The sequence below is a fragment of the Onychostoma macrolepis genome, chromosome 21 (assembly GCF_012432095.1).
Source record: "Onychostoma macrolepis isolate SWU-2019 chromosome 21, ASM1243209v1, whole genome shotgun sequence".
Classification (NCBI taxonomy): Eukaryota; Metazoa; Chordata; class Actinopteri; order Cypriniformes; family Cyprinidae; genus Onychostoma; species Onychostoma macrolepis.
The window spans coordinates 26,549,803-26,575,706 of NC_081175.1; the positions used below are offsets into that span (position 1 = coordinate 26,549,803).

Here is a 25,904-nt window from a genome sequence, read left to right on the forward strand (position 1 = left end):
AGACTGGAGTAATGATGCTGAAAATTCAGCTTTGATCACAGCAATAAATTACATTTTAAAATATATTCACATAGTAAACAGTTATTTTAAATTCTAATAATATTTGACAATATTACTGTTTTTACTGTATTTTTGATCAAATAAATGCAGCCTTGGTGAGCATTAATGACTTCAAAAGCAACTTTTAGAATCAAATCAAGTTCATCCTATAATATTTTCCACTGATTATTCAGTTGCACACAGAAATATGTTGCATTTCAGAAGTTGCATTTCTCTCGTCTTTTCCACACATTTTTTTTTACACATTGTTTTTCCTCACAGGCTCAATGTGTAACATCAACATTGACGACTGCACGTTAAACCCGTGTCACAACGGCGGCACCTGTATCGACGGCGTCAACAGCTTCACCTGCCTCTGTCCGGAGGGTTTCCGTGACGCCACCTGCCTCTCCAAACACAACGAATGCTCCAGCAACCCCTGTATCCACGGCAACTGCCTGGATCAGATCAACAGCTACAGATGCATGTGTGAGGCCGGCTGGACAGGACGCAATTGCGACATCAACATCAACGAGTGTCTGTCCAACCCGTGCGTGAACGGAGGCACCTGTAAGGACATGACCAGCGGCTACGTGTGCACCTGTAGAGCTGGCTTCAGCGGTAAGATGCTGCGTTCCAATTCTTCCTAAATAGTGTGGAAGATTAGTCCTAATGTCTTTTCATAGTATGCATGCTTTCTGGTCCACAATCCTTTGCAGTACATAAGAGGAGGAGTTTGTGATGGTTCACATTCAATCATCTTAAATTGTATGAATTTTTCTAATAGAAATGCATTAAATGCAAACTTGAAACAGCTGTTTTATGATTTTGAACTTGAAAAGTTAAGCAGTAAAGAATTTTAAGATGATTAATATAGATATGCATGCAAACGGTGACAGGCTGTGTGAAATTTTATGCATATTGAGTTAACATTATGAATTAGTATTTTAAAATTTAACTGCAGTGTCAAAATTAAAGAATAAATATATAATATAATAATATAAAATATAATAATAAAATGCAATTTAAAAAGGTCAAAACATTTTTGAAAAGTACTTTTGCTGCTGTATATAAAGTGATTTGACTTTGATAAATTGTACGACAGTTTTGCCTGGGTTAACTGATTATCCTGGTGGACTTTTTAAGTATGGATGCAAAATGTTTGGCCTCAAAATGTTTTAAAAATTAAATGATAAAATATATTAAAATAATAATGTATTTTTAATGCATTATTAAAAAAATATATATAAATTACATTAAAAATAATCATAAAATTCTATAATAAAAATTATTAATTTATAAAATAAGTTAATATGCATTTGCTTCAGTGCATGCGTGGGCTAAAATAAATTAAAATAAAATATATTACAGCAATTTTTTTTCAATGCATTATTAAAATAAAACAATTCTTACTGTAAGACTATATAACTTAAACTTAAAGTAATAGTAATTGTAAGCTAATTATATTGCGCAACAGAGTAATGCTGTCACAATGCTGTTGTACTGTATTGCTACACACCCAAAAGCATGCATTTCCCCTTTTGTTTATTTATGCATTTTGTGTGACCTGATGGTATGTGTTTTCTTGCATTTAGGTCCCAACTGCCAGACAAATATTAACGAGTGTGCGTCCAACCCCTGCCTAAACCAGGGCACCTGCATCGACGACGTGGCCGGATTCAAGTGCAACTGCATGCTGCCTTACACAGGTAAGAACACACACGTAACAGCCATTGTACAGCTGGTTCTTGTTTTGAAACGGCAGGTTTTACAGAGGTGTGTGTAAGAATGTCAAGAGGACGTGAAATAACAGCACTGTGTTGAGGGTGGCTACTCAAATAGGTCCATTTCCTGTTTGGCCCCTTCCTGTTTCCTGTTGAGGCAAATAATTGACAATAGAAGGAAACGCCAAGTGACTTCCTGCTTCAGCTGGTCACCATGGAAACAGATAAGGAAGTGCCTGCAGGAACCGAGTTGGAAAAACGAGGCAATAGAAGAGCGAGACTGAAATAACAATGAAAGAATTGACAGGCTTTTTGCTTATTTTCTGCATTGATTTCAAGGAAATACCTGCAGAATTCTGGGTGGATTTCAAATGTGTAATATACTTTTACTGGTAGCAGAAAACATATTCAAATTACCCAAAATATTTAATAAACAAACATTCAGGGGGTGTACAATATGCTTTTGCAGTGTTTTCCTGCCTGTATCAGTGTTATTTTAGTATCATGCATATACTATTGTAGTTAATTAATTAATTTATTTTTTAAGTTTATTAAAAAAGTTATTTAAAAAAATAGTTTAAAAAAAAGATTTTAGCATCTTTTGAATTTTACTTTTATATTTATATATTTTATTTATATTTTATATTTTCAGTTTTTCATTATTTTTATCTTAAATTATTTTATTTTAGTCTTAGTAATTTTTAAAGTTTTAACAATTTTGTTGGGTATTGTTTTAATCATTTAATTAGTTTTTGTTTTGTTTTAAAAGTTATTTTAGTATAATTTGAATTACTTATTTATTTGTACTATTTAAAGGTTTAGTAATTTTGTTTTATTTTAATTAGTTTTTGATTTGTTTGTTAGTTATTTTAGTATTAAATAGTATTGAATATTTTAATTAGTTTTTATTTTTATATTTTCTGTTTTTTTTATTCATTTTACGCTTATAACAATTATTCTAGTTAAAGTTTTTATAAACATTATTTAATTTCACAGTAATAAAAGTAATATTTAATAATTATTTAGTAATAAAAAGAAGTTTTTTTTTATTTCATGAATGTTTATTTTTTATTTAAAGTTACAAAAATGCTTTTTAGTTTGGATTTAGGTTTTGTAAACGATAATAATCCTGGCCTACTGTATATGTAACTTTTGCATCAGTTTTGACACTTTCTCAATGTGTGTGTTTCAGGTGAGGTGTGTGAGAGCGTTTTGGCTCCCTGTGCTCTGCGTCCTTGTAAGAACGGAGGTGTTTGTCGCGAGTCTGAGGATTTTCAGAGCTTCTCTTGCGCTTGTCCTGCTGGATGGCAAGGTAAGAGTGTGTGAGTTTATGTGCATTTCCTGTTCTCTACATGTCGTGATCTTCATCATAACCACTGTCGTCTCACTACAGGTCAGACGTGTGAGGTGGATATTAACGAGTGTGTGAGGAATCCTTGCACTAACGGAGGAGTGTGTGAGAACCAGCGTGGAGGATTTAAGTGCCGCTGCAACCCCGGATTCAGTGGAGATCTGTGCCAGAACGACAATGACGACTGCGCGCCAAGTAAGACACGCAGAACACACACAAACCTAGACAGCATTTCTGGGCATCATAGAACATTAAGATGATGCTCGTTATCCCTATAATGCTGTCTACGTAGGCAGCTTTCTTACTTTTCAAATTTTATAATCACTTTTTTTTATGCTATCTTCTGTAATTGCAATTGTTTTTCTTAGTTTAATGTGCTTTATTGTACATTTGTATTACTAAAGCAGTACAAATGAAGCAAAATAACAAAGGCAAAAATGGTAAAATAAAATAAGGTAAAAAAGATAAATCAAATTAAATTGAAAAATAAAACAGAAAATTTAATAAATGTTGCTTTATTTAAAAAAAAATGATTATAATTAATAATATATGTGTTTTATGGTGCATTTGTTACTAAAGCAGTGCAAATAAAGCAAAATGAGTGCAAATGACAAAATAAAAGTATTGTAAAAGAAAATTAAATGAAAACAATTGAAAGAATAAATTAACAAAAAACTGAAAATTAAATAAAATGAAGTTATTTAAAAATGTAATATTTAATGTGCTTTATTTGCGCTGTTTTAATAATACAAATGTACAAAAAGCAAAATAACAAGTGCAAATGGAAAAATAAAATTAATATAAAAATTTATGTAAATGCAGAAAATTGTATAAAATGCCATTTCTGGATGGACCTAGTAATACTAAAGTACAATAAAGCAAAATAAAAATGTAATTAAATGAATGTAAAAAAAAAAAAAACATTAAAAAAATAAAATAATGTAGTTAAATTTTTTAAACAAATAATAATAAACAAAAAGGAAAAGATTATGTGGCAACAAACAAGAGTTATTAGTAGTAAAGACTGAATATGGCAGTGATGGTAATTCTTCTCTCTCTCAGATCCGTGCAGTAACGGCGGTGTGTGTCAGGACCGTGTGAATGCCTTTGTGTGTGTGTGTTTGGCTGGATTCCGTGGTGAGCGCTGTGCAGAGGACATAGACGAGTGTGTAAGCGCCCCCTGCCGAAACGGAGGGAACTGCACTGACTGCGTCAACAGCTACACCTGCAGCTGTACTGTAGGATTCAGCGGCATCAACTGTGAGGTCAACACACCCGACTGCACTGAGAGGTACGCACACGACACGCTTTCAAATGCATTTTAAAATTAGATTGCATACACGCAATCTCAATCTGTGTTGTTTCTCCTCTCCAGCTCTTGTTTTAATGGTGGAACATGTGTGGACGGCATAAACTCTTTCTCATGCGTGTGTTTGCCGGGATTCACCGGGAATTACTGCCAGCATGACGTTAATGAGTGTGACTCGCGACCGTGTCAAAACGGAGGCACCTGTCAGGATGGATATGGCACCTACAAATGCACCTGCCCACACGGATACACCGGACTCAGCTGCCAGGTACACAAACACACGCTATTTTTGCTCTCTAAACAACATAAATCTGTAAACGGGTCTACGGGAATATATATATATATATGTGTGTATATATATATATATATATATATATTTAAAGAAATATATTTAAATAGTTTCTATAGTTATATTAATATGTTATATTTTATTTTATTTTATTTTAATTATTTTATTTATATATAAAGTGGTGTGTATATATATATATTTTTTAAATATTTTATAAACAATATATTTTATATTGTGTTTTTTTTTTCACTTTAATTTTTATTAGTATATTTTCATGATATAGATATATTTGGTGCATGTTTTATTTCCTGATGTTTGTGTGTTACAGAGTCTGGTGCGCTGGTGTGACTCTTCGCCGTGTAAGAACGGTGGCTCTTGTTGGCAGCAGGGGGCGTCTTTCACCTGCCAGTGTGCCAGCGGCTGGACGGGTATCTACTGCGACGTCCCCAGTGTCAGCTGTGAGGTTGCCGCCAAGCAGCAAGGTAACAATCACTACTAAATAGACTAGCACTTTTCTAACAAACCCATAACTTACCAAAATAGAATATTTGAAGAAACTGCAGGAGGTTGATGGAAAACTAATATAATCATAAAAATGCCAAATTAAAATGGTTAAATAATTGTAAAATAAAAGCTGTTGATACGTATAAATGAACAAGTAAATAAATGTAAGAAGTTTTATTTGTAAATTTAAATAATGTAATGTAATGGAAATAAATGTAAAAAAATATTTTATTTGTTTACCTGCATGTCATCTGACCATTAACCAACTGTGTTATTAAATTTAAGTTTTAAAATATAATAAAAATATTACATTTTATTTACCAAATTTATATATATTATCAAAACTATTAAATCTTTTTTGCACATTTATAATTTCTGACCATGAATAAATGAGTAAAAATAAATGAAAATAAGGAGAATAAAATTTACATAAATGAAAATAACAATTTTTTAAATAAAAATAAATAACTGTAAACAACTCAAATAAAAACCAACATCAGAAAACTGTGGACATGTGAATGTGTTAAACTGTTAAATTAACTGAAATAATAACTTAAAACTTAAGGGATACTTCAATCAAAATATTTAAAGTGATAGGGGTTCAGTGACAGCAAGGTTTGGGAATCACAGTCTTAGATGACAGATAAAAAAAATAGTTTTAAAAATGAGTATTAATTTATTTAATACATTTAAATCATTATGCTTTTGGTGAGATGTATACCAGTTTTGGCAATATTTATAATTTCTGACCCTGGTTAAAGTGTGTATTTCTCCTAGCATGCGCAAAGGAGCTGTAAATTACTAGTGGAAATGTCTTTTAAAAAATGTTTGCGACATTAAAATGTCATATTAAAAGTTGATGTATAATTTGCACTTTTTCTCAGGAGTGTCTGTGGCCGTTCTGTGCCGTAACGCGGGTCAGTGTGTTGATGTGGGTAACACACACCTGTGCAGATGTCAGGCCGGATACACGGGCAGCTACTGTCAGGAGCAGGTGGACGAGTGCAAGCCGAACCCCTGCCAGAACGGAGCCACCTGCACCGATTACCTGGGAGGATACAGCTGTGAGGTATGAAAACACACACACCTGAACATCATCAGTGCTGAGCAGATTACTTGCAAATTGTAGTCCATTCCTGATTTCTTGACAAAAATTACACGTTTTAGGTAATATAATTGGATTACTTGTGACCTAACTCAGTTATCACATTGATAATATAATTAAAATGTAATATAATCTAACATAGAGTACTTAATTTTTGGAATCTGATTACATAATCCAGATTACATGCACTCAGTTACTATCCAGCACTGTACATCATCATTACACGAGTCTAACGTCTGTTTCTCTCCTGCAGTGCGTTCCTGGATATCACGGAGTCAACTGCAGCAAAGAGATAAACGAGTGTCTGTCTCAACCCTGTCAGAACGGAGGAACCTGCATTGACCTCATCAACACGTACAAATGCTCCTGCCCGCGGGGAACGCAAGGTACGGATACATTCACACGCTCACAAACGCTGGATTCATCACTTCATGCTTCAGTAGGTGAATTGTATCGATTGTTTTCTCTGGCTGTTTGCAGGCGTTCACTGTGAGATTGACGTCGATGACTGTTCCCCGGCCGTGGATCCGTTAACCGGCGAACCGCGCTGTTTTAACGGCGGCCGCTGTGTTGACCGTGTGGGAGGTTACGGCTGCGTGTGTCCGGCTGGGTTTGTTGGCGAGCGCTGCGAGGGCGACGTCAACGAGTGTCTGTCTGACCCCTGTGACCCCAACGGATCCTATAACTGTGTACAGCTTATCAACGACTTCCGCTGTGAATGCCGTACAGGATACACCGGTACAAACACGCATCTGACACAGTGCATGAATGAGCACAAATGATCACATTTGCAGTGAAAATAAATGTTTATCAATTAATATAACCAATATGATTGCAGTGAACACTAGATAATTTAGTGTTAGTGAATTTGAAAAAAAAAAATTGAATGCTAAGGCTATATTTTGCTTAAAAATGAACTTTTAAGGATAATTTACGTTTTTTTTCAAGCTTATTTCCCTCGCAAATTCTTATTACTTTAATGCAGACAAAACGTTTCTCAGTTCTGTAAAACAGTATTTATTGATTTATTGACTGATTGATTGATTTACTGATTTAGTCTGAAGTATGCTTCCTTACTATATAATTATACATTATAACTATATTTCACTATATAACAATTCATTATGCATTTATACTTCACATGTATAATTTAAAATCGAAACATTTTTGTTTATTTTATTGATTGATTTATTCAAAGTAAACAGAATTATACCTCAAGGGTATAATTTAAAATGTAAACATTTTTATTTATTTATTTGTTTAATTGATTATATCCGAGAAATGTATTTCTAAGTATACTTACAATATAATTTTCAATTTAAATACATTTTTATTTATCTTATTAGCAAAAATGTACAAAAACAGATTTTTGTGAAGTTTTGTGCTTCAGGTATAATTTACAGTTTAAATGTGTTTCCTTAATTTCTTGATTTATTTATAAATTTAGTACAAAGTATATGAAGTATACTTAGAACTGTACTTCACAGATATAATTTAAACATTTTACTTATTTACTGATTTGTTTATAAATTCAATACAACAAAAACTGATGAATTATACTTCACAGATATAATTTACAGTATAATTTAATTTTATTCATTTTATTAGCTTAAATTCAGTACAACAAAAACTGATAAATTATATTTAATTTTACTTCACAGATATTATTTATTTTAGTGTAAATGAAATTTAGTGCAAATAAAACTATGAAATATAGTTAGAATTGTACTTCACAGATGTAATTATTTAAACATTCATTTATTTATTAGATTTAGGGGAAATGTTTGTTTTTTGGGGGGGGGTTGTGAATTTTATTTAAATGTGTTTTTTATATATTTACAGGCAAGCGCTGTGAAACTGTGTTCAACGGTTGCAAGGACACCCCATGCAAAAATGGAGGAACGTGTGCTGTAGCGAGCAACACCAAACATGGATACATCTGCAAGTGTCAGCCGGTGAGGAAAAGCACACACATTTATGGCTAATGCTATGATTTGAACATAACACAAACTTGTGGATCAGTTTAGAAACTCCTTTAAATGCACTTGCTAACATTTGACTGTCTCTCAGGGTTACTCTGGCTCCTCCTGCGAATATGATGCCCAGTCCTGCGGCTCCCTGCGCTGTCGTAACGGCGCTACCTGCGTGTCGGGACACCTGAGCCCCCGCTGTCTCTGCCCACCAGGCTTTAGTGGACACGAGTGCCAAACACGCATGGACTCGCCCTGCCTCAACAACCCCTGCTACAATGGTGGCACCTGCCAACCCATCAACGACGCCCCTTTCTTCCGATGCTCCTGTCCAGCCAACTTCAACGGACTCCTCTGCCACATCCTTGACTACTCCTTCAAAGGAGGGCAGGGCCGAGACATCGCCCCGCCGCCGAAGGTGGAGATCCAATGTGAAATCGCTCAGTGCGAAGGCAGGGGTGGAAACGCCATTTGCGATACCCAGTGTAACAATCACGAGTGCGGATGGGACGGCGGCGACTGCTCTCTGAATTTCGACGACCCTTGGCAGAACTGTAGCACCGCCCTGCAGTGCTGGAGGTACTTCAACGACGGCAAATGTGACGAGCAGTGCGCCAACGCTGGCTGCCTGTATGATGGATTTGACTGCCAAAGACTGGAGGGGCAGTGCAAGTGAGTGAAATTTATTTATTTTTTTTTTTATTTAATTATTTAATTTTATATTTTTATTTATTTGTATTCTTTATTTGTGTTACTGTTTTACTTTATAATATATCTATAAATAAAACATTGAGTGTTATTTTAAACAGTCTTTTTTTTTTTTTTTTGCTTTATCATTAGAGGCTTACTTATTTTATTTATTAGATTTTTTTTTATTTGATATGATTTTTATATTTATTTATTTTTATTTTCAATTTGTTTTATTTTTGCTGTTTTTATATATATATATATATATATATATATATATATATATATATATTAATTTACATAATTTTATTTATAAAAAATTTTTACTATATCATTAATGATTTTAATTTTCATTTAATTTTCACAATCTTTTATTAACTTTGGAAAATAATAGAAAAATAGTAAAGTAGAAATAGAAAATTCAGAGAAAATCATAGTGAAATGTTCCTTACAACATCAAGGCTGTCACATGTTTTATTTTAGTATTATTTATGTACTACTATATTATTTATTAATATTTTGAGTGATCTTTTATTTTTATATTTTTCAATTTTTACTATAATTTCAGTTTAAGTCATCTTGTTATGAACATTTGTCAATTTTATTTAATTTTATTTCGTTTTTTAATATTTCCAATAAGGTTTCATTTATTTTCATTCCAGTTTTGATTTTGGTAATTTTATGGTTTGATTTGGTTTTATTTTATTTTTTTAATTACGTTATAATTAAGGAATAATTTTAATTTAAATTTTGCAGCCTATTACCTTTGGAAAATGCATCCTAAGAAAAATCCAAATAAACATTATGTTAATAACAATAATATTTACATATAATAAAATTGTAATAAAATTACAAATAAGAGAAACCAGTGGAAAATGTGCCATTAAGTTTTTTAACCTCTCCTTCAATCTCTCTCTTCAGTCCGCTGTACGATCAGTACTGTAGGGATCACTATGCAGACGGTCACTGCGATCAGGGCTGTAATAACGCCGAGTGCGAATGGGACGGTCTGGACTGCGCCGATGATGTTCCTCAGAAACTGGCCGTGGGGAGTCTGGTTCTAGTGGTCCACATCTCACCGGACGAGCTTCACAACCGCTCCTCATCTTTCCTCCGCGAGCTGAGCGGACTGCTGCATACTAACGTGGTGTTCCGCCGCGACGCTAACGGAGAGCTGCTCATTTTCCCGTACTACGGCAACGAGCACGAGCTGAGCAAGCACAAGCGCTCTGATTGGACGGACCCAGCCCAGATGCTGCAGCGCGCCAGGAGGAGCCTGACGGCCTTCATGAAGCCCCGCCTACGACGAGAACTCGATCAGATGGAGATCAAAGGGTGAGCGAAGGCAAACCACTGTTAAATCAGAATATTTAAATGCAAGTAATCATATAATGGTGCTTTATATTTGTGATATTTACATGTTTATATGTTGCAGGTCTATCGTCTATCTAGAGATTGACAACCGTCAGTGTTACCAGCAGTCTGACGAGTGTTTCCAGAGCGCGACGGATGTGGCGGCTTTCCTCGGAGCGCTGGCCTCCAGCGGGAATCTCAATGTTCCTTACATCATCGAGGCCATCACAAGTGAGTGCCACATTTATGCCAAAATCACTGTTATTTTAGTTTTTTTTAATGTACTATTATAGTACTTATTAATATACATTTTTTTAAACTTATTAAAAAAAATAACAAATTTAATTTAAAAAAAATTAGTCATTTTGTTATACACTTATTTTATTAGTGTTTTTTTAAACATTCATATTTAGAAATAAATCATTTTTATTTTGGTTTTAGTTTTTTGGTATTTTTGTTTCAACATTTCTAATTTTCGTTCAAGTTTTTCATTTTAATATTTATATTTTTTATTTTATTTCAGCTTAAATTTGTAGATTTTAATTTGGTTTGTCTTTTTGAAAGTTTTTTTATATTTCTATTTATTTTTATTTTTATTTCTTTTTTAGTCATTTTAGTACTTAACTTATTTTATTCCAGTTTCCAGCAACATTTCAAATTTTCGTTTAGGTTTTTTATCTAATATTCATTTTATTTTAGCTTTAATTTTCAGTTTTCATTTTAATTTTTGTAACTTTGCTCTTTTTATTAGATTTGTTTTATTCTTTATAGCTTTAAATTATTATTTCAGTTTTAGTTTTAGTCTTTTTAGTACTTCAACTTATTTTATTTCAGTTAGTTGCCAAGCAGCATTTCTAATTTTTAAATGTTTTTCATCTAACATTTATATTGTGTTGTATTTCCGCTTTATTTTAATTAACGAAAATGATTTAACAATTTTAGATTTAGTTAACTATAACACTAAATCATACTCTTCACACTCCTGCATTAATAACTCTATCTGTGCGCAGGTGACGACCCCCCTTCAACGACAGGAGAGATGTACCCCATGTTCCTGGTGCTGCTGGCTCTGGCGGTTCTGGCGCTGGCGGCTGTGGGCGTCGTGGTCTCCAGGAAGAGGAAAAGGGAACATGGGCAGCTTTGGTTCCCCGAGGGATTTAAAGTCACAGAACCCAAAAAGAAACGAAGGGAACCGGTTGGAGAGGATTCTGTTGGACTCAAGTGAGTGTGTGTTTAAAAAGACCGTGTCATATATAAATATTAGATAAAAAACTTAAATGAAAATTTTTAAATGTTGCCTTTGCAACTAAATGAAATAAGTTTAAGTACTAAAATTACAATAAAATAAAATTTTAAATAAAATTAAAGTTAATGGAAATATTTTAAAAAAATAATAATAAAAACTTATAAAATGACAAAAGCACATTACAAAATTAGAAATGAAAACTGAAAATAATCCTAAAATAATTCCACACAATTCATTTTAAAAAAATCAAGTTATGTAATATAATATCCTCTAGTATAATGTAATTCATCTATTCGCTAATTATTGTTTTTCACTTGAGTGACTTTTAGAATGCAATTTAGTAATATATAAAATGAATATTTAATGTATAAAAATACATAATAATTAAAGGGACCATGTAATATTTTTGTAAAATTGTATATTTTGCACCTAAACTTATGTGAAAGTGTTACTTTGGTATTATTTAGAGCATATAATTGGCTTTAATTTTATTTCTTTTCTTTTTTTCTTTTTTTTCTTTCTCTCTTTAATTAATTTATTGGCACTTTTCTTTTGTGCTTTTTTCTTTCTCCTTTTTTGTTAAGATTTTTGTTAATCTGCTAATGAGTGTATTTTATATTAGTGTGAGTGACATTTATAATGCAATTTGATGATATATAAAATGCATTTTTGTCCCTGAAGTTCACAAAAACAGACATCATGTAGTTGCACGTAACTGTTTTCCACCTTTATCACTCACATTAATGATAACATTCCACTTCCCATCCCATCAGGCCTCTGAAAAACTCGGACAGCTCTCTGATGGATGAACAACTGAGCGAATGGGCAGAAGACGACACGGCTAAACGATTCCGGGTGAGTGATGAAACTTTGTCCGCTGTCTGTTAGAGCTACTCCATGACTCCGGATGGATGTGTAACTGTGTATTTGTGTGCAGTTTGAGGAGCAGTCCATTCTGGACATGAGCGGTCAGCTGGATCACCGGCAGTGGACACAGCAGCACCTGGACGCTGCTGACCTGCGGCTGAACTCTATGGCTCCGACTCCTCCACAGGGCGAGATCGAGAACGACTGCATGGACGTCAACGTCCGCGGGCCTGGTGAGCGCTTGCACCTTTACCATCACTTACTGATGACAGCCCTGGAGTTTTCTTTAAAACTGCCCTCGGTTTCTCTCGTAGACGGTTTCACTCCGCTGATGATCGCGTCGTGTAGCGGCGGAGGTCTGGAGAACGAAAACGGTGAGGGAGAAGACGATCCCTCCGCTGACGTCATCACTGACTTCCTCTATCATGGCGCCAACCTGCACAATCAGACGGACCGGACCGGTGAGACCGCGCTGCACCTGGCTGCCCGCTACGCCCGCTCAGACGCTGCTAAACGCCTGCTGGAGTCATGTGCTGATGCTAACGTTCAGGACAACATGGGCCGCACGCCTCTCCACGCCGCTGTTGCTGCTGACGCACAGGGAGTCTTCCAGGTAAATGACAAAAATACAGATTATATCCAGTTTATGATTCAGGAGGGTCTGAACTAAATTAATTTGTGTGAAAGCAACAACAGCTACATGATAAAAGATGTTATTAATATTAATATTAATATTATTATTAGTAATAGTAGTAGTAGCAGTAGCAGTATGTTAATAATAATAATAATAATAAAATAATAATACTTTGGTTATTTTGTTTTTAATTGATTTCAATTTAAATAATAGTATCAAATAATATTATAAAATATTTAATCTTATGTTATTGTTAACTAAATTTGAAAAATATTAATTAATTAATTAAATTAATTTTAAATATTTTTGGTAATTGAAATAAAATCAAATAAATATTAGGTATTCAAAAATTTTACTTTAATTTTAACTTTTTAATTTTTATAAAAATTTAAAATGTTGGCCTGGCAACTAACTAAAATAAGTTTAAGTACTAAAATTACTAAAATGACAAGTTAATAAATAACAATAATAATAAATAGAAATATTTCTAAAACTAATAAAATGACATGTAATAGAAGTACCATTTAAACTTACACTTAAATTTAATCTAAAATGAAAATAAAAAACGATATAAAAATGAAAGTTTAATAGTAAATAGTACTACTAAATAGTACTAATATAAATAATACTAAAATAACACTGCACATAATTAATTAAAACAATTACGTTTTTTTTTCATATTTGCTGTCTTTCATAAAAGGGTATGTGACACTTATATTGCAATTTTTTTTTGTAATAAACATATAAAGAGTATGCAAAATACACAGACAGACTAACATAAAACAACACACAACATAAAACAAGCTTATTACAAAAAAAAAAAAACAGCAAAAAGAACATCTTTTAATAATGATTAATAATGATAATAATAATAATAATGAAAATATTTGCCCACTGACAAGAATACCCACATACAAACCCTGGGGGAAGACAGGGACCCGATCTGCAATCACACCTCCATCCAACATCCTGCACACAAGCCTAGCACACCTGCCTTAGGATTCAAGATTCTTTCCTTTCCCTCCTTTTCCCCTTTTTATATTGAAATTTAATAATATATTAAATGTATAAATGTATATTTAATATATAAAATGTATATATATATCTATAACATAATAATGTATAATATTTGATGGATAATTTGTTTTGTGCAAATTTTGTATTTATAGCATGTAATTTGATGTTCTTTAGCTGATCTTAGTTGCTGAATATTGTTAAAACATTGCCTTGTGTTTGGCCACAGATTCTTATTCGGAACCGAGCGACGGATCTGGACGCCCGCATGCATGATGGAACGACTCCGCTGATCCTGGCCACCCGATTGGCTGTCGAGGGAATGGTGGAAGAGCTCATTAACTGTCATGCAGATCCCAATGCTGTTGATGATTCTGGTATGAACACAAACAAATGTTATATGCTCAACCAAATCTCTCAAAACAACTTTCTTAGGTGTTATTTTGAGGATGCATGGCTGTCCCCGCTAACTCACTCTGTTTTTATGTTTCTGTAGGTAAATCTGCTCTTCACTGGGCGGCTGCAGTTAATAATGTGGACGCTGCTGTCGTTCTTCTGAAGAATGGAGCGAATAAAGACCTACAGAATAACAAGGTGGGTTTGTGCATCAGAGTGTCAATGAATTTATAATTGAAAATGATAACTTTTATTTTTGATTATTCCAAATAAAAAATGTTATTAGTATTATTTATATACTCATAATTAATTAATATTTTGAATTTGCTTTTATTTTTACATTTTACGTTTTAATTTTAACTTACTACTTTATTTATCTTTTAGTTGTTTTATGTGCCTTTTTATTAGTTTCCCCCCCCATTTTTTTTAATTAATGTTTGTTTATTTTTGAATTTTGGTTTTCATTTATTTATTTTTTTTCAGTTAGTAATTTTAATGCTTCATCTTAAACTTATTTTAAGTTTTCAATTTAACTTTAATTTTGTTATTTTATGTGCATTTTTATTTATTTATTTGTTTATTTATTTTAGTTAGTTTCATTTTTTTATTAATATTTTTTTTAATTATTATTATTATTTTAGTTCTGATTTTTAAACATTTCATTTAGTTGCTAAGGAAAAATTTTAATTTCCATTTTAGCTTGTTGTTCATCTAATGTATTACATTAAATATTAAAGCATTAACTCTATTAAGCATTCATCAGTGCACATTCAAAAATTTGTAACTTGTGTGTTTTTGTAGCAGTGTTATTTTAGCACTATTTATTTACTTCTAATAGTTTTTATTAATATTTTGAATTGGCTTTTATGTTTATATTTTATATTTTCTTTTTAAATTTTGTTTAATTTTTAGTTATTATTTTGATCTCACTAGTAGTAGTAATAATAATAATAATATAATATAATAACAATCAAATGTAATATTTAGGATTAATTTGTTTTATTTTTATTTAATATTTTATTTATTTCCAGTTAGTAATTTTAGTACTTTCATCTACTATTTATTTTATTTCAGCTTTCAAGTAACAAAAATATTAATGATAATACCCTTGGTTTGCAGGAGGAGACGCCACTTTTCCTGGCTGCTCGTGAGGGAAGTTACGAAACCGCTAAAGTCCTGCTTGATCACCTGGCCAACCGTGAGATCGCGGATCACCTAGACCAGCTTCCACGCGACATCGCACAGGAGCGCATGCACCACGACATCGTCCGTCTGTTAGAGGAATACAACCTGGTCCAGAGTCCTGCGCTGCCTCTATCGCCCCCTCTCTGCTCACCCAACACCTACCTGGGCATCAAACCCAGCCCGAGCGGCGCCAACAACAACATGGCCAAGAAAGCGCGGAAACCGGGCGGTAAAGGCGTAGGAGGGAAGGACAGCGGAAAAGACATGAGAATGAAAAAGAAAAAGAACGGAGAGGGCAAAAACGGAGGCATTATGGAAGTGGGCGTCCTCTCACCTGTCGATTCGCTGGAGTCACCCCACGGTTACCTATCGGACGTCTCGTCCCCGCCCACGATGACCTCACCGTTTCAACAGTCCCCGCCCATCACTTTGAATCAGCTTCAAGGATTGGCCGACACCCACATGGGTGGAGCTCTTCAGAGCTTAGGGAAGCAGTTTGACTCCGCTCCTCCTCCTCGCTTATCCCATCTGCCAGTGGCTAACAATGGAGGTGGAGCTCAAACGGTGGCGTGCGATTGGCTGCAAAGGGTGCAGCAACAGCAGGCAGGCTTCACAACCCTGATACCCACAATGCTCTCTGCCACCAATATGCCACAGGTCATGGGCTATCCCACAATGCAAAGCAGCCACCTCAGCATGCCTTCGCACATGATTCCCAACCACGCCCATCAGAATATGGCGCCAATGCAGCACCAAAACAGCGGCGCCTCTGGCCACGCCCTCTCTCATCACTTCCTAGGCGACCTAACCGGGCTGGATCTTCAGTCTGGCTCAGGACACGCCCCCATCCAGACCATCCTACCGCAGGAGAGCCAGCGCATGGCTCCACCCATTTCTAGCACACAGTTTCTGACTCCGCCTTCTCAACATAGCTATTCCAACCCTATGGACAACACACCCAGTCACCAGCCTCAGGTTCCTGACCACCCGTTCCTCACGCCCTCCCCTGGATCTCCCGACCAATGGTCAAGCTCGTCTCCACATTCCAACTTGTCTGATTGGTCAGAGGGCATCTCGAGCCCACCCACCAGTATGCAGATGAACCATATCCCAGAGGCCTTCAAGTAGGCGGTGCTTTGGCATTGAGAAGCTAAACTGAATAGACAATTTTATATTAATGATAAAAAACTCTTTTTATGATTTCTGTATGCTAAGAACCATTTTTATTCATTTTTGTATTTATTTATATGCGTTTTGGACTACAGATATAAGATTTTCTTTTAATTTATACTGTATTTTATTTTTATTTTGACCATTAACTGTTCTGAAAATAATTTTGAAAAACATGACGCTGCCAGAAATGTTGTTGTTGTTTTTAATTAAAATTTCAGTATTAATTAGATTTTATATGGTGTTTTTTTTACCAAATGATTAGTTTTCTGTTAACAAAAATGTAGAAAAGAGTCTTAATATTGTGAATTTAATGTATAACACACATGCACACATACACTCTGACATGCCTCTGCACACATTTGTTTGTGTTTTTACACAAAAGAGAGTCATTTATGGCTGATTTATGTTATGTTACCGAGTATCGTCTGTAGACACTGTTCTGAGTTCATTTTGAACCCAAATCTGTTTCCCATGCTTTAGGTGTTTTGGGAGCTTTTCGTATGTAGCGTAGCGTTCACTGTTATTTATTGCCTGCTGTAGACATGTAGGACATATTATGACGTGTAGATGAGTTTGTGTGTGTGTGTGTGTGTCGCAGTGTGATGACATCATTGGTGCGCATGAGATGTGATTGTTGCTTTCCAGACATGTTTTATAAATGCAGATCAAATGTTTTAATGGTGACATGGAAAAGACTGATTTGTAGTTTGTGGAGAAAAAAGTATTTTGTTCAATGATTTTGTAAAGTAACTTTTTTTGACACAATAAAGACACCATTTGGTGACATTACTTTTACTCTGTGTTGCTTTTAACTTGATTTGCCTTCAAAATATTCATGTGAATAGAAAAAAACAATCACAATTGTTATTTCTTAAACTATTATTTGAAAGATTTTTAAATGTTTTTGAAAGAAGTCTATTTTTGCCCATCAAGGCTGTATTTATTTGATCAAAACAGTAAAAACAATATTGTGAAATATTATTGCAATTTAATCATTACAGTTCCCTATTGTGATATATATTAAAATGTAATTTATTCCTGTGATGCAAAGCTGAATTTTCAGCATCATTACTCCAGTCTTCAGTCACATGATCCTTCAGAAATCATTCTAATATGCTGATTTGCTGCTCAAGAAACATGAAAAGTAAATACTAGTGTATAAATGTATAGATTAAATCAATAGTCAGGGTATAAATTAAAAGACATTTAGACATTAGGCAAACATTATTACTTAAAAGATAAGAAATTATAGGCACCATTTCTCATTTCATTTTTTTTTTTTTTGCATTATTTAGTTGTAAGAAAAAAATTACTCTATACAAGACGATATTCCCCGTCTTATTTCAAAAGCTTCACATACAACATGCAACAAAACCAAAAAAAAAAAAAAACTCCAAGCATTTCTAAGTAAATACAGTATTAATATTTGAAATAGCCATACTATGTTTCAAGTCACTCACAGGCTGCATTTTATATGGTTATTTAAAAAAAAAAAAAAAACGCATTTGACCCCAAAGCATCTCTGGATAGATGCGTGTAAATGCTTTTCCCAGATTCAAGAGGAGCCTGTGACATTCACTGAATTAATTTTTCACTGCTTCACCTCCGCTATTTAAAGACTGAACGAGGCTCATGATTCACCTGCGACCCTCCATTTACAGCCTGGGAAAGTGCACTTGAGAATATACATCTAAAATTAAAACTACACCATTAAATATTAAATAATAACAGGTTCACGTGTCTAGTTTTCCAGGCTACTCATGTATTAAAGTAACTTTTAGTTTGTTCTGTTCCCAACAGTGACTCTGTCCCTGTGTGACTCTGTTTAATCAATAACACTCCTGCAGTGAACTGGAAGTGTGATTAATTGACATCCATTAGAGAGTGTCTGTTGACAGTCTGTGGATGTGCATTAAAGAAATATTTCACCAAAAAGAAAAGAAAAGAAATTTGCTGCAAATGTACTCACCCTCAGGCCACCCAAAATGTATGAGTTTGTTACTGATTTGGAGAAGTGTAGCATTACATCACTTGCTCAGCAATGGATCCTCTGCAGTGAATGGGTGCCGTCAGAATGAGAGTCCAAACAGCTGATAAAAACATCACAATAAGTAATCCACACCACTCCAGTCCATCAGTTAACATCTAGTGAAGCCAAAAGCTTTGTGTTTTAACTTCAAACCTTCACTTCTGGCCAAAATTAGTCCATAATCCACACTCTCAGAAATAAAGGTACAAAAGCTGTCACTGGGGCGGTACCTTTTCAAAAGGTACATGTTTGTACCTAAAGGGTCCATTTTGGTACCTTAAAGGTACACATTAGTACTTAAAGTGTACATATTTGAACCTAATAGGTACAAAAGTGTACCTTTTGAAAAGGTACCGCCCCAGTGACAGCTTTGTACCTTTATTTCTGAGAGTGCATAATAGCACTTCATCCACTGAAAAAGTCCATCTCCTGTTTCCTCTTTCATCAAAACCCACATATTTGTTTAGAGCTGTTTTGGCTTGTAAACGGGCTTTATATTATATGCATATTTCTGCCCTGATTCAGATGGGACGACTTTTTTCCCTAGAGAAAGCAATATTATGAATAGAGGACTTTTTTAACCGGAAGCAATGATTTAAAATTAAAAACACCTTAATGATGGATTTGTTCCGCATGTTAATTGATGGATTGCTACATTTGATGGTCAGTATATTTTGTTTTTAGACTTGGCTAATCCTGTTCCGAATGTATCAGACTTCAATCCAATGTAACGACAGTTCATAATATATCAAATCATCTCTCTCTCTCACACGCACTCAGCACTAAAGCTCATCAGTCACCTGCCACGAATCGATGGTTCCCAGCTTTCTCAGCAGGGGTGAGGGATTTGGTCAATAATAACCCCGGTCAGATGAGCTGATGCTGTCCTGCTTTGGCCTCAGTGACTGAACGCAGTGCATTACTCTCATTACTCTCATCATCTTAGATGGACAAATTAGAAATTTAATTTGCTGGTATTTTTAATATGTAATGTTTTTAACTAAAGGACTATAAGAGTAGTTTTGTTCAATGTCAGTTCGAATCCTTACATAGCCTTACCAAATACCTAGACGTTATAAAATTGATGTTTTTTTTTTGTTTTGTTTTTTCAAATTTACATTTAACTCATTGCTATTTGTGAAAAAAGTTAGTGGTAAAAATGTTACTTACTGTATAGATTTATAGATCAAATCAATAGTCGGGGTATCAATTAAAGTAAATAAATAAATAAAAACAGCACACAGCAAATTATACAAATATTATTAAGCAGAGAAAATAAATTAAAGCCACAAGTTATCATGCATATATTTTATAAATGTTTTCGTATAGTCATGCAATATTCTTACTTAAATAAAAAATAAAACATAAAAATACATTGTAAACAAACAAACAAACAAACATTAAGGAATAAAAGAATATTCCATTAATAATAATAATAATAATAATATGTATATATTAATACTGATAAATAAATAAACAATAAACATTTCGTTTAAATGTAAATATTGTACATTATACAATTATGTATACAAAAATAAAACAACTAGAAAAAAAACGAGAGAAAACTTAACTTTTAACAACTACAACCTACAAAATTAAATAAATCAAAAGTGACGGGGTATTGTTTAAACGTTAGAATTAAAGTACAGTCGGGTAGAAAGATATCAAGTAAATATGTTTTCTATAGTCTTTGGTTCAGCTCAGTTTGTTTATAAAATAACATTTACCAATGTGCTGTCTTTATACAGCCTTAGGTCATTCAACAAATCCAAAAATTTCTATTAATAAACTTGCATTTATGACTGTGAAATTTGGTCAAATCTATTGATTTTTTTTTCCAGACTTTATTTACATTATTTTTATATTTCACATCTTTAACACATATAACTGTTACTTAACAGCAAAGAAATTGTCATTTCTTTCTTTTTCTTTTAATTCAAAGAACAATAACATTCAACGTTTTATCACAAATTGACATCAAAAAGGAAAATAAGAAGGAAAAGAACAGAAAAATAAATTACATCAAATAGGAGTTGCCAGGGGGAGATATATAATACACAATATATACATACATACATATATATCAAAATCAAATAAATGTATTATAAAGTTCACAAGCTTTCAGTTTTTACAGCTTTCTTATTCAAAGAGTCTCTGATACTGTCAATACACAGCTACATAGCCTATTTCAGTCAACAAAACCATAAAATTAGGTGAATGTGAATGAATGTGAAATTTGGTCAACGGTATAAGTAAATGAATTAAGTACAAATACTGTTCCTCTTGGTCAGAATAGTCAGTAAAGCCAAAGAGTGCAGGTCAAATGAATCTATTGATCATGTGGTCCATATCATTGCAGGACGCGCATGCGCACTGTGCTTCCATGAGCTTGCATATATATCCATAGTGACAATAACAGCGGCGGGCCGCGGCGTCTCCCATGACAACGGCAGCCAGACAATGAACGAGCGCCCAGATGGCAGAAGAGACACGAGCAAACGTGCCGTTTTGAACCGGGACGTTTTCCAAACGCGTTCTGTCCTCCGTTTACGTGATAATTGCTGAATCTCTGGCGGCGCGTCATGTAGCGGAGGCCGCGCGCTGGGCGGGGAGAGGAACGAACCGACGCCCGCGGGAGCGTTCGTTAAACGCGTCGGGAATATTCACGCATCTTTAAAACTGGATTGTGGATTTGACGCGTGGATTGAGGTAAATTCCGTTCTGATGAGGCTTGGTTCGGCTCGGTCCGGCGTCGCCGGTTTTGGCCGCTGACAGGTGCAGACAGATTATATTTCTGTGATAGTGATAGTAAAGCGGCTCCGTTCATTCATAATCTCTCGTCTGCTGAGCCTGCAGTGAGGATTTCACGCAGATATACATCATATTTAATCAACACAAACATGCTTTCATCACTTTTGAATGGTCTTTCATACATCAGTGCTGTCTTATCTTGGGTTATTGGCAGGTGATTGTTCTTCTGTGTTCATCATTCATTGTTTGGTCTGTTCTGGATCAGGATCTGGATGTTGGTTTGTCTGTCTGGGCCTGTTTTGGGCTGCTTTTCTGGACACAGTATTACATTGGGTTTTGCAATGACTGCAAACAGTCTTTATTAAAAGGGTGTGCTGGATACTGAGGTAGTACCATGGTACGCTGCTGGTATTTACCATGGTACATCACAGTCAAAGAAGTTTCATCTGTCAAATGTGTAGCAGTACAGTGCTTGTTGTCTTTTGTAGAAGCTGACTCTTCTAGTTTGAAAATATTACTGCTTTTAGCAATTCATATATAAGTTATATATATTATATATATATAAACATATATAAATATTTTTCTTAAACGTACGTGCAAGTGTGTGTATTTTCTACATAATAAATATACACAGTACACATGTTATGTAAACAAAATTTTTTATTTTGGATGCGATTAATCATTTGACAGCACTAATAAAAATATATAGAAGAAGTGATAATAAAGAAATATATCAGTAGCATATTGTTATTGTTGTTGTTGTTCTCAACCATTTACTATGTGCGCTTGTTTCTACCTATCATTTTTGATATCTTCTAGTCATGATCCAGGCATATTGTTAGATCATGGCAATATTTCAACTCTTTAAAAGCATCATTTTTATTCTTCACCTCATCATAGGACCGTTTTTCACTTTTCCAGCTTACTCTTTAACAATTCATGTCAACACAAATAGTTCTTCTTTAGCAGAATAGTATAGATTTTTAAAATTTCATTCTAGAAAGCATTTTATTGGACAAAAATCAGTTTACTCTCATAAATGCAGGATGAGTCGTCAATAGTTGGGTCTGTTTTCCTAGAAGAGAGATTTTAAATGTATGTATCCCGAAGATTCATTTTTATTTTAGCATATAGATGACTTCAAAGCAACTTTATAAGGAACAAAACTCCAATTTTGATTTAACAGGTTATTAAAGGTATAGTTGAATCTCTACTCATGTCATTCAAAACTTGTATAATACTTTGCATAGCGATGACTGTCAAGTTTCCAAATGGAGCCAAAAGGACCATAAAATTCGACCATATATATTGAAAATCATCTGAAGCTATGTGATAGCTTTATGAGGAATAGGAGACAAAATTAATTACTCCTTTGACTGAATTGTAATTTGTTTTTGATGAACTGTTTAAGATGTTTTCAGTAACTCTTGAACACGTGTGTGTGTTTAGGATGGATGTAGGTGCGCTTGCAGGAGGGGACGGTGTCCCGAGAAGAGCGGATTCGGTTGAAGGTGGACTTGAAATTGTGCCACTGGAAATGTACGACTCAGCCAGAGCCAAGATAGAAGCAAACCTCCGCTGGTTGTTCGCCAAAGCGTACGGGGAAGGTAAGTGCATCTCTTTTCTGCAATCCCCCTCTTGCAAACAGTGACGCCTTTGAACTGCATTATCATGATATTTATAGTTTCCTCCAAGGTTCCCCAGAACCATAGAATTACTATGTCCAAAAAAAATAAATAAAAAAAATACACCTTTTGGTATTTATTTCTTAATTTGTGTTAGTAACTAATATCTTTTCAGATGGAAAAATTAGCAGTCTCATGTTTTTAATATAGATTAAATCAATAGTTGGGCTATCAATTCAAATGTAAAAAACACCAATTTATACAGCAATTTATACAAATATTATTACATAAAAAACAAATTGTAGATGCAGTTTTGTTTTAAAATGACCATACAGCAATTTATATGAATATTATTACAGAAAAACATTAATTATTGCCACAATTTTGTTTTTAAAAACACCATATGGCAAATTATACAAATATTATTTATATATATATATATATATATATATATATATATATATATATATATATATATATATATATATATATTATTATTATTATTATTTTTTTTCATGTATTCATATATTTATTTGTATTAAATTACTAAATAAAAACATGTTTATCTTTATATTACTGTTTCTTATTGCTGGACACTGTCCGGGCAGAATGCACTTTTGTTTGGCCTGTGACATCTATTGAACTGCTTGCTTTGGATGCTGGCAGTGAGATGTGTTGACTGACATGGAGAAATAGTTCTGAAGTGGCAAAAGTTGTGTGTGTGTTGGGGATGAGAGTGTGTATGTGTGTGTGTGTGTGTGTGTGTGTGTGTAGCTTCTTAGTCAGCAGTTCTCACAGTCCACAGTGACCACGGCTCTATACTGACCACAAGAGAGCTTTGGAAGGGACCTGATGGTCTCTCAGTGCTCTTGAGTTGAGCAGAGCCTTTGGAATAAACGATTGTGATCGATGCATTCATTTGTGCCAGTGAAACTTACTGGATGTGTGTTTGATAGGCAGGAGGAAGGTGGTGGTGCTGATGATGATGGTGGTGTGCGTGTGTGTGTTTTCCTCTAGCAGAGCGTCTTGAGCCTAATCAGGGGACAGAAATAACAGCGTCTGTTACATCACAAAGCCTGCAGACTGAAATATCTGTGTGTGATTGTGGGAAAGCACCGGTGTGTGAACGTGCAGTGCCCTCTGCTAACATACGTCGTGTTTGTAACCCTGAATGGGGCTAAATGAATTTGGTAGGTGATTTCTTCAGAACAAAACTCAATTAGACTAAAGGTAAAAATAATGGATGCATTGAAATAGAAAAGTCCAATGTGATCACCATGTCAAATAAATTTAAAAAAATATATAGTATGTATTTTACAATACACTGTTTCAAAGCAGCTTTACAGAAAATCAAAATGTTGATGTTTATAATATTATAACATCTTCGTGCCTTTTAGTTGCATTTAGCAGATTAGAGTTGGGCAGTAATATATACTGTAAATATATATTCAACTTTATATAAAAAGCGGAGCGAAAATAGTTACATTTTGTGATGGGGGAAAAAACATGAGGTTGAGATTTGCTATATAGTAAATATCTCTTTATATAGTTTGCTAATTTATATTGCTTTACATTTGTTTACTGTATATATGCAAATAAAGTTTGATATAATATTAACGGAGTGTCTATTTACACTAACTCCGCCCACTAACATGTGATTGGTATAATCAACATTATAAAAAACGCCTATGACTCATCAGCTCTAGTGGCGCAGATGGTAAAGCACGTGCTGTGGTCTTACCTCGATCGACCCGGGTTCGAACCTGCCTTTTGCCAAAAACATTTTTTCTCCCTTTTCAAATCTAATATCACATCGTAAAGGCATTCATTTTCAATAAAAATAAGGAAATAACCAAAAAGTTGAAAATAAAGTATCGGGTAGGGTTAGGGTAGGTGTAGGGAGGGCTTTATTGTACCAATAAGGTGGTATCCATTTTATAATTTGAATTAAAATGATAATTTACACTCAATACGTTATTATTGCATACTGTTTTATAATGTAATATAATACTGAAGTACAGATAATTGCCACTATTTGCAACAAGTAGTATAAATACTACTAAATAATATAAATTCCTGCTATTTTAACATAGTGTAAATAGAATCTATAACTATATACTGGATATAAATTAAGTATCCTCATTTGCCTAATGTTTTATATTTATAATATATGTGCAATGCAACTTCATGTGAAGAGCTGAGCAATAATATTGTTAGATTTTGCAATGAAAATTAAAAATAGTATATATAATTTCTATGTGAGTTTACTGTAGGAATGGAAATGAATTTTGATATAATATTAATCCTACTTTATAGAGCTGTGTGTTAATACAGTTTACATTTTTGTGATGCTAAATTATGTATTATTTCAGAAAATATTTAATGTTTGTCTGATTGTTTATCGATATTTATGTAGATGGTTATGATAACTTTGAAATTAGAATTTTTGATTATCATTTGAAATGAGCTTTGTCATGATTTCTTATAGATCCATATTGATCTGTAAGATTTCTTTGACCTTGATGACCTCATGCATGTGAATGAGGGAACAGGATCTAAATTAAGCGCCCTCATTTGCCTAATGTTTTATATTCATAATATATGTGCAATGCATTATCTATGTTTGAAATCCCATGCACACTGTCACACTTCC

General features: G+C 33.8%; 2 protein-coding genes across 4 annotated transcripts in view; both read left to right on the plus strand.

The window, feature by feature from the left end:
- Positions 1 to 17,641, plus strand: part of notch1a (notch receptor 1a) — a 36,907-nt gene extending 19,266 nt beyond the window's left edge. Inside the window, 21 exon segments of the mRNA XM_058758156.1 lie at positions 322 to 660; positions 1,635 to 1,748; positions 2,956 to 3,075; positions 3,157 to 3,309; positions 4,177 to 4,405; positions 4,490 to 4,691; positions 5,041 to 5,194; positions 6,101 to 6,285; positions 6,575 to 6,707; positions 6,802 to 7,059; positions 8,164 to 8,276; positions 8,392 to 8,963; positions 9,900 to 10,313; positions 10,414 to 10,562; positions 11,342 to 11,552; positions 12,351 to 12,432; positions 12,515 to 12,677; positions 12,759 to 13,057; positions 14,322 to 14,469; positions 14,589 to 14,686; positions 15,608 to 17,641. Coding sequence (XP_058614139.1) covers positions 322 to 660; positions 1,635 to 1,748; positions 2,956 to 3,075; positions 3,157 to 3,309; positions 4,177 to 4,405; positions 4,490 to 4,691; positions 5,041 to 5,194; positions 6,101 to 6,285; positions 6,575 to 6,707; positions 6,802 to 7,059; positions 8,164 to 8,276; positions 8,392 to 8,963; positions 9,900 to 10,313; positions 10,414 to 10,562; positions 11,342 to 11,552; positions 12,351 to 12,432; positions 12,515 to 12,677; positions 12,759 to 13,057; positions 14,322 to 14,469; positions 14,589 to 14,686; positions 15,608 to 16,801 — 5,330 coding nt within the window. The 3' untranslated portion in view covers positions 16,802 to 17,641.
- A 3,606-nt stretch (positions 17,642 to 21,247) lies between these two features.
- camsap1a (calmodulin regulated spectrin-associated protein 1a) overlaps positions 21,248 to 25,904 on the plus strand; it is a 38,731-nt gene continuing 34,074 nt past the window's right edge. Inside the window, exons 1-2 of one of the 3 annotated variants that reach the window (XM_058757650.1) lie at positions 21,248 to 21,650; positions 23,076 to 23,233. In XM_058757650.1, the coding sequence (XP_058613633.1) occupies positions 23,077 to 23,233 (157 nt within the window). In that variant the 5' untranslated portion in view covers positions 21,248 to 21,650; position 23,076. The remainder of the gene's footprint in view (positions 21,651 to 23,075; positions 23,234 to 25,904) is intronic. The other 2 variants (XM_058757649.1, XM_058757651.1) reach the window with 2 other exon arrangements.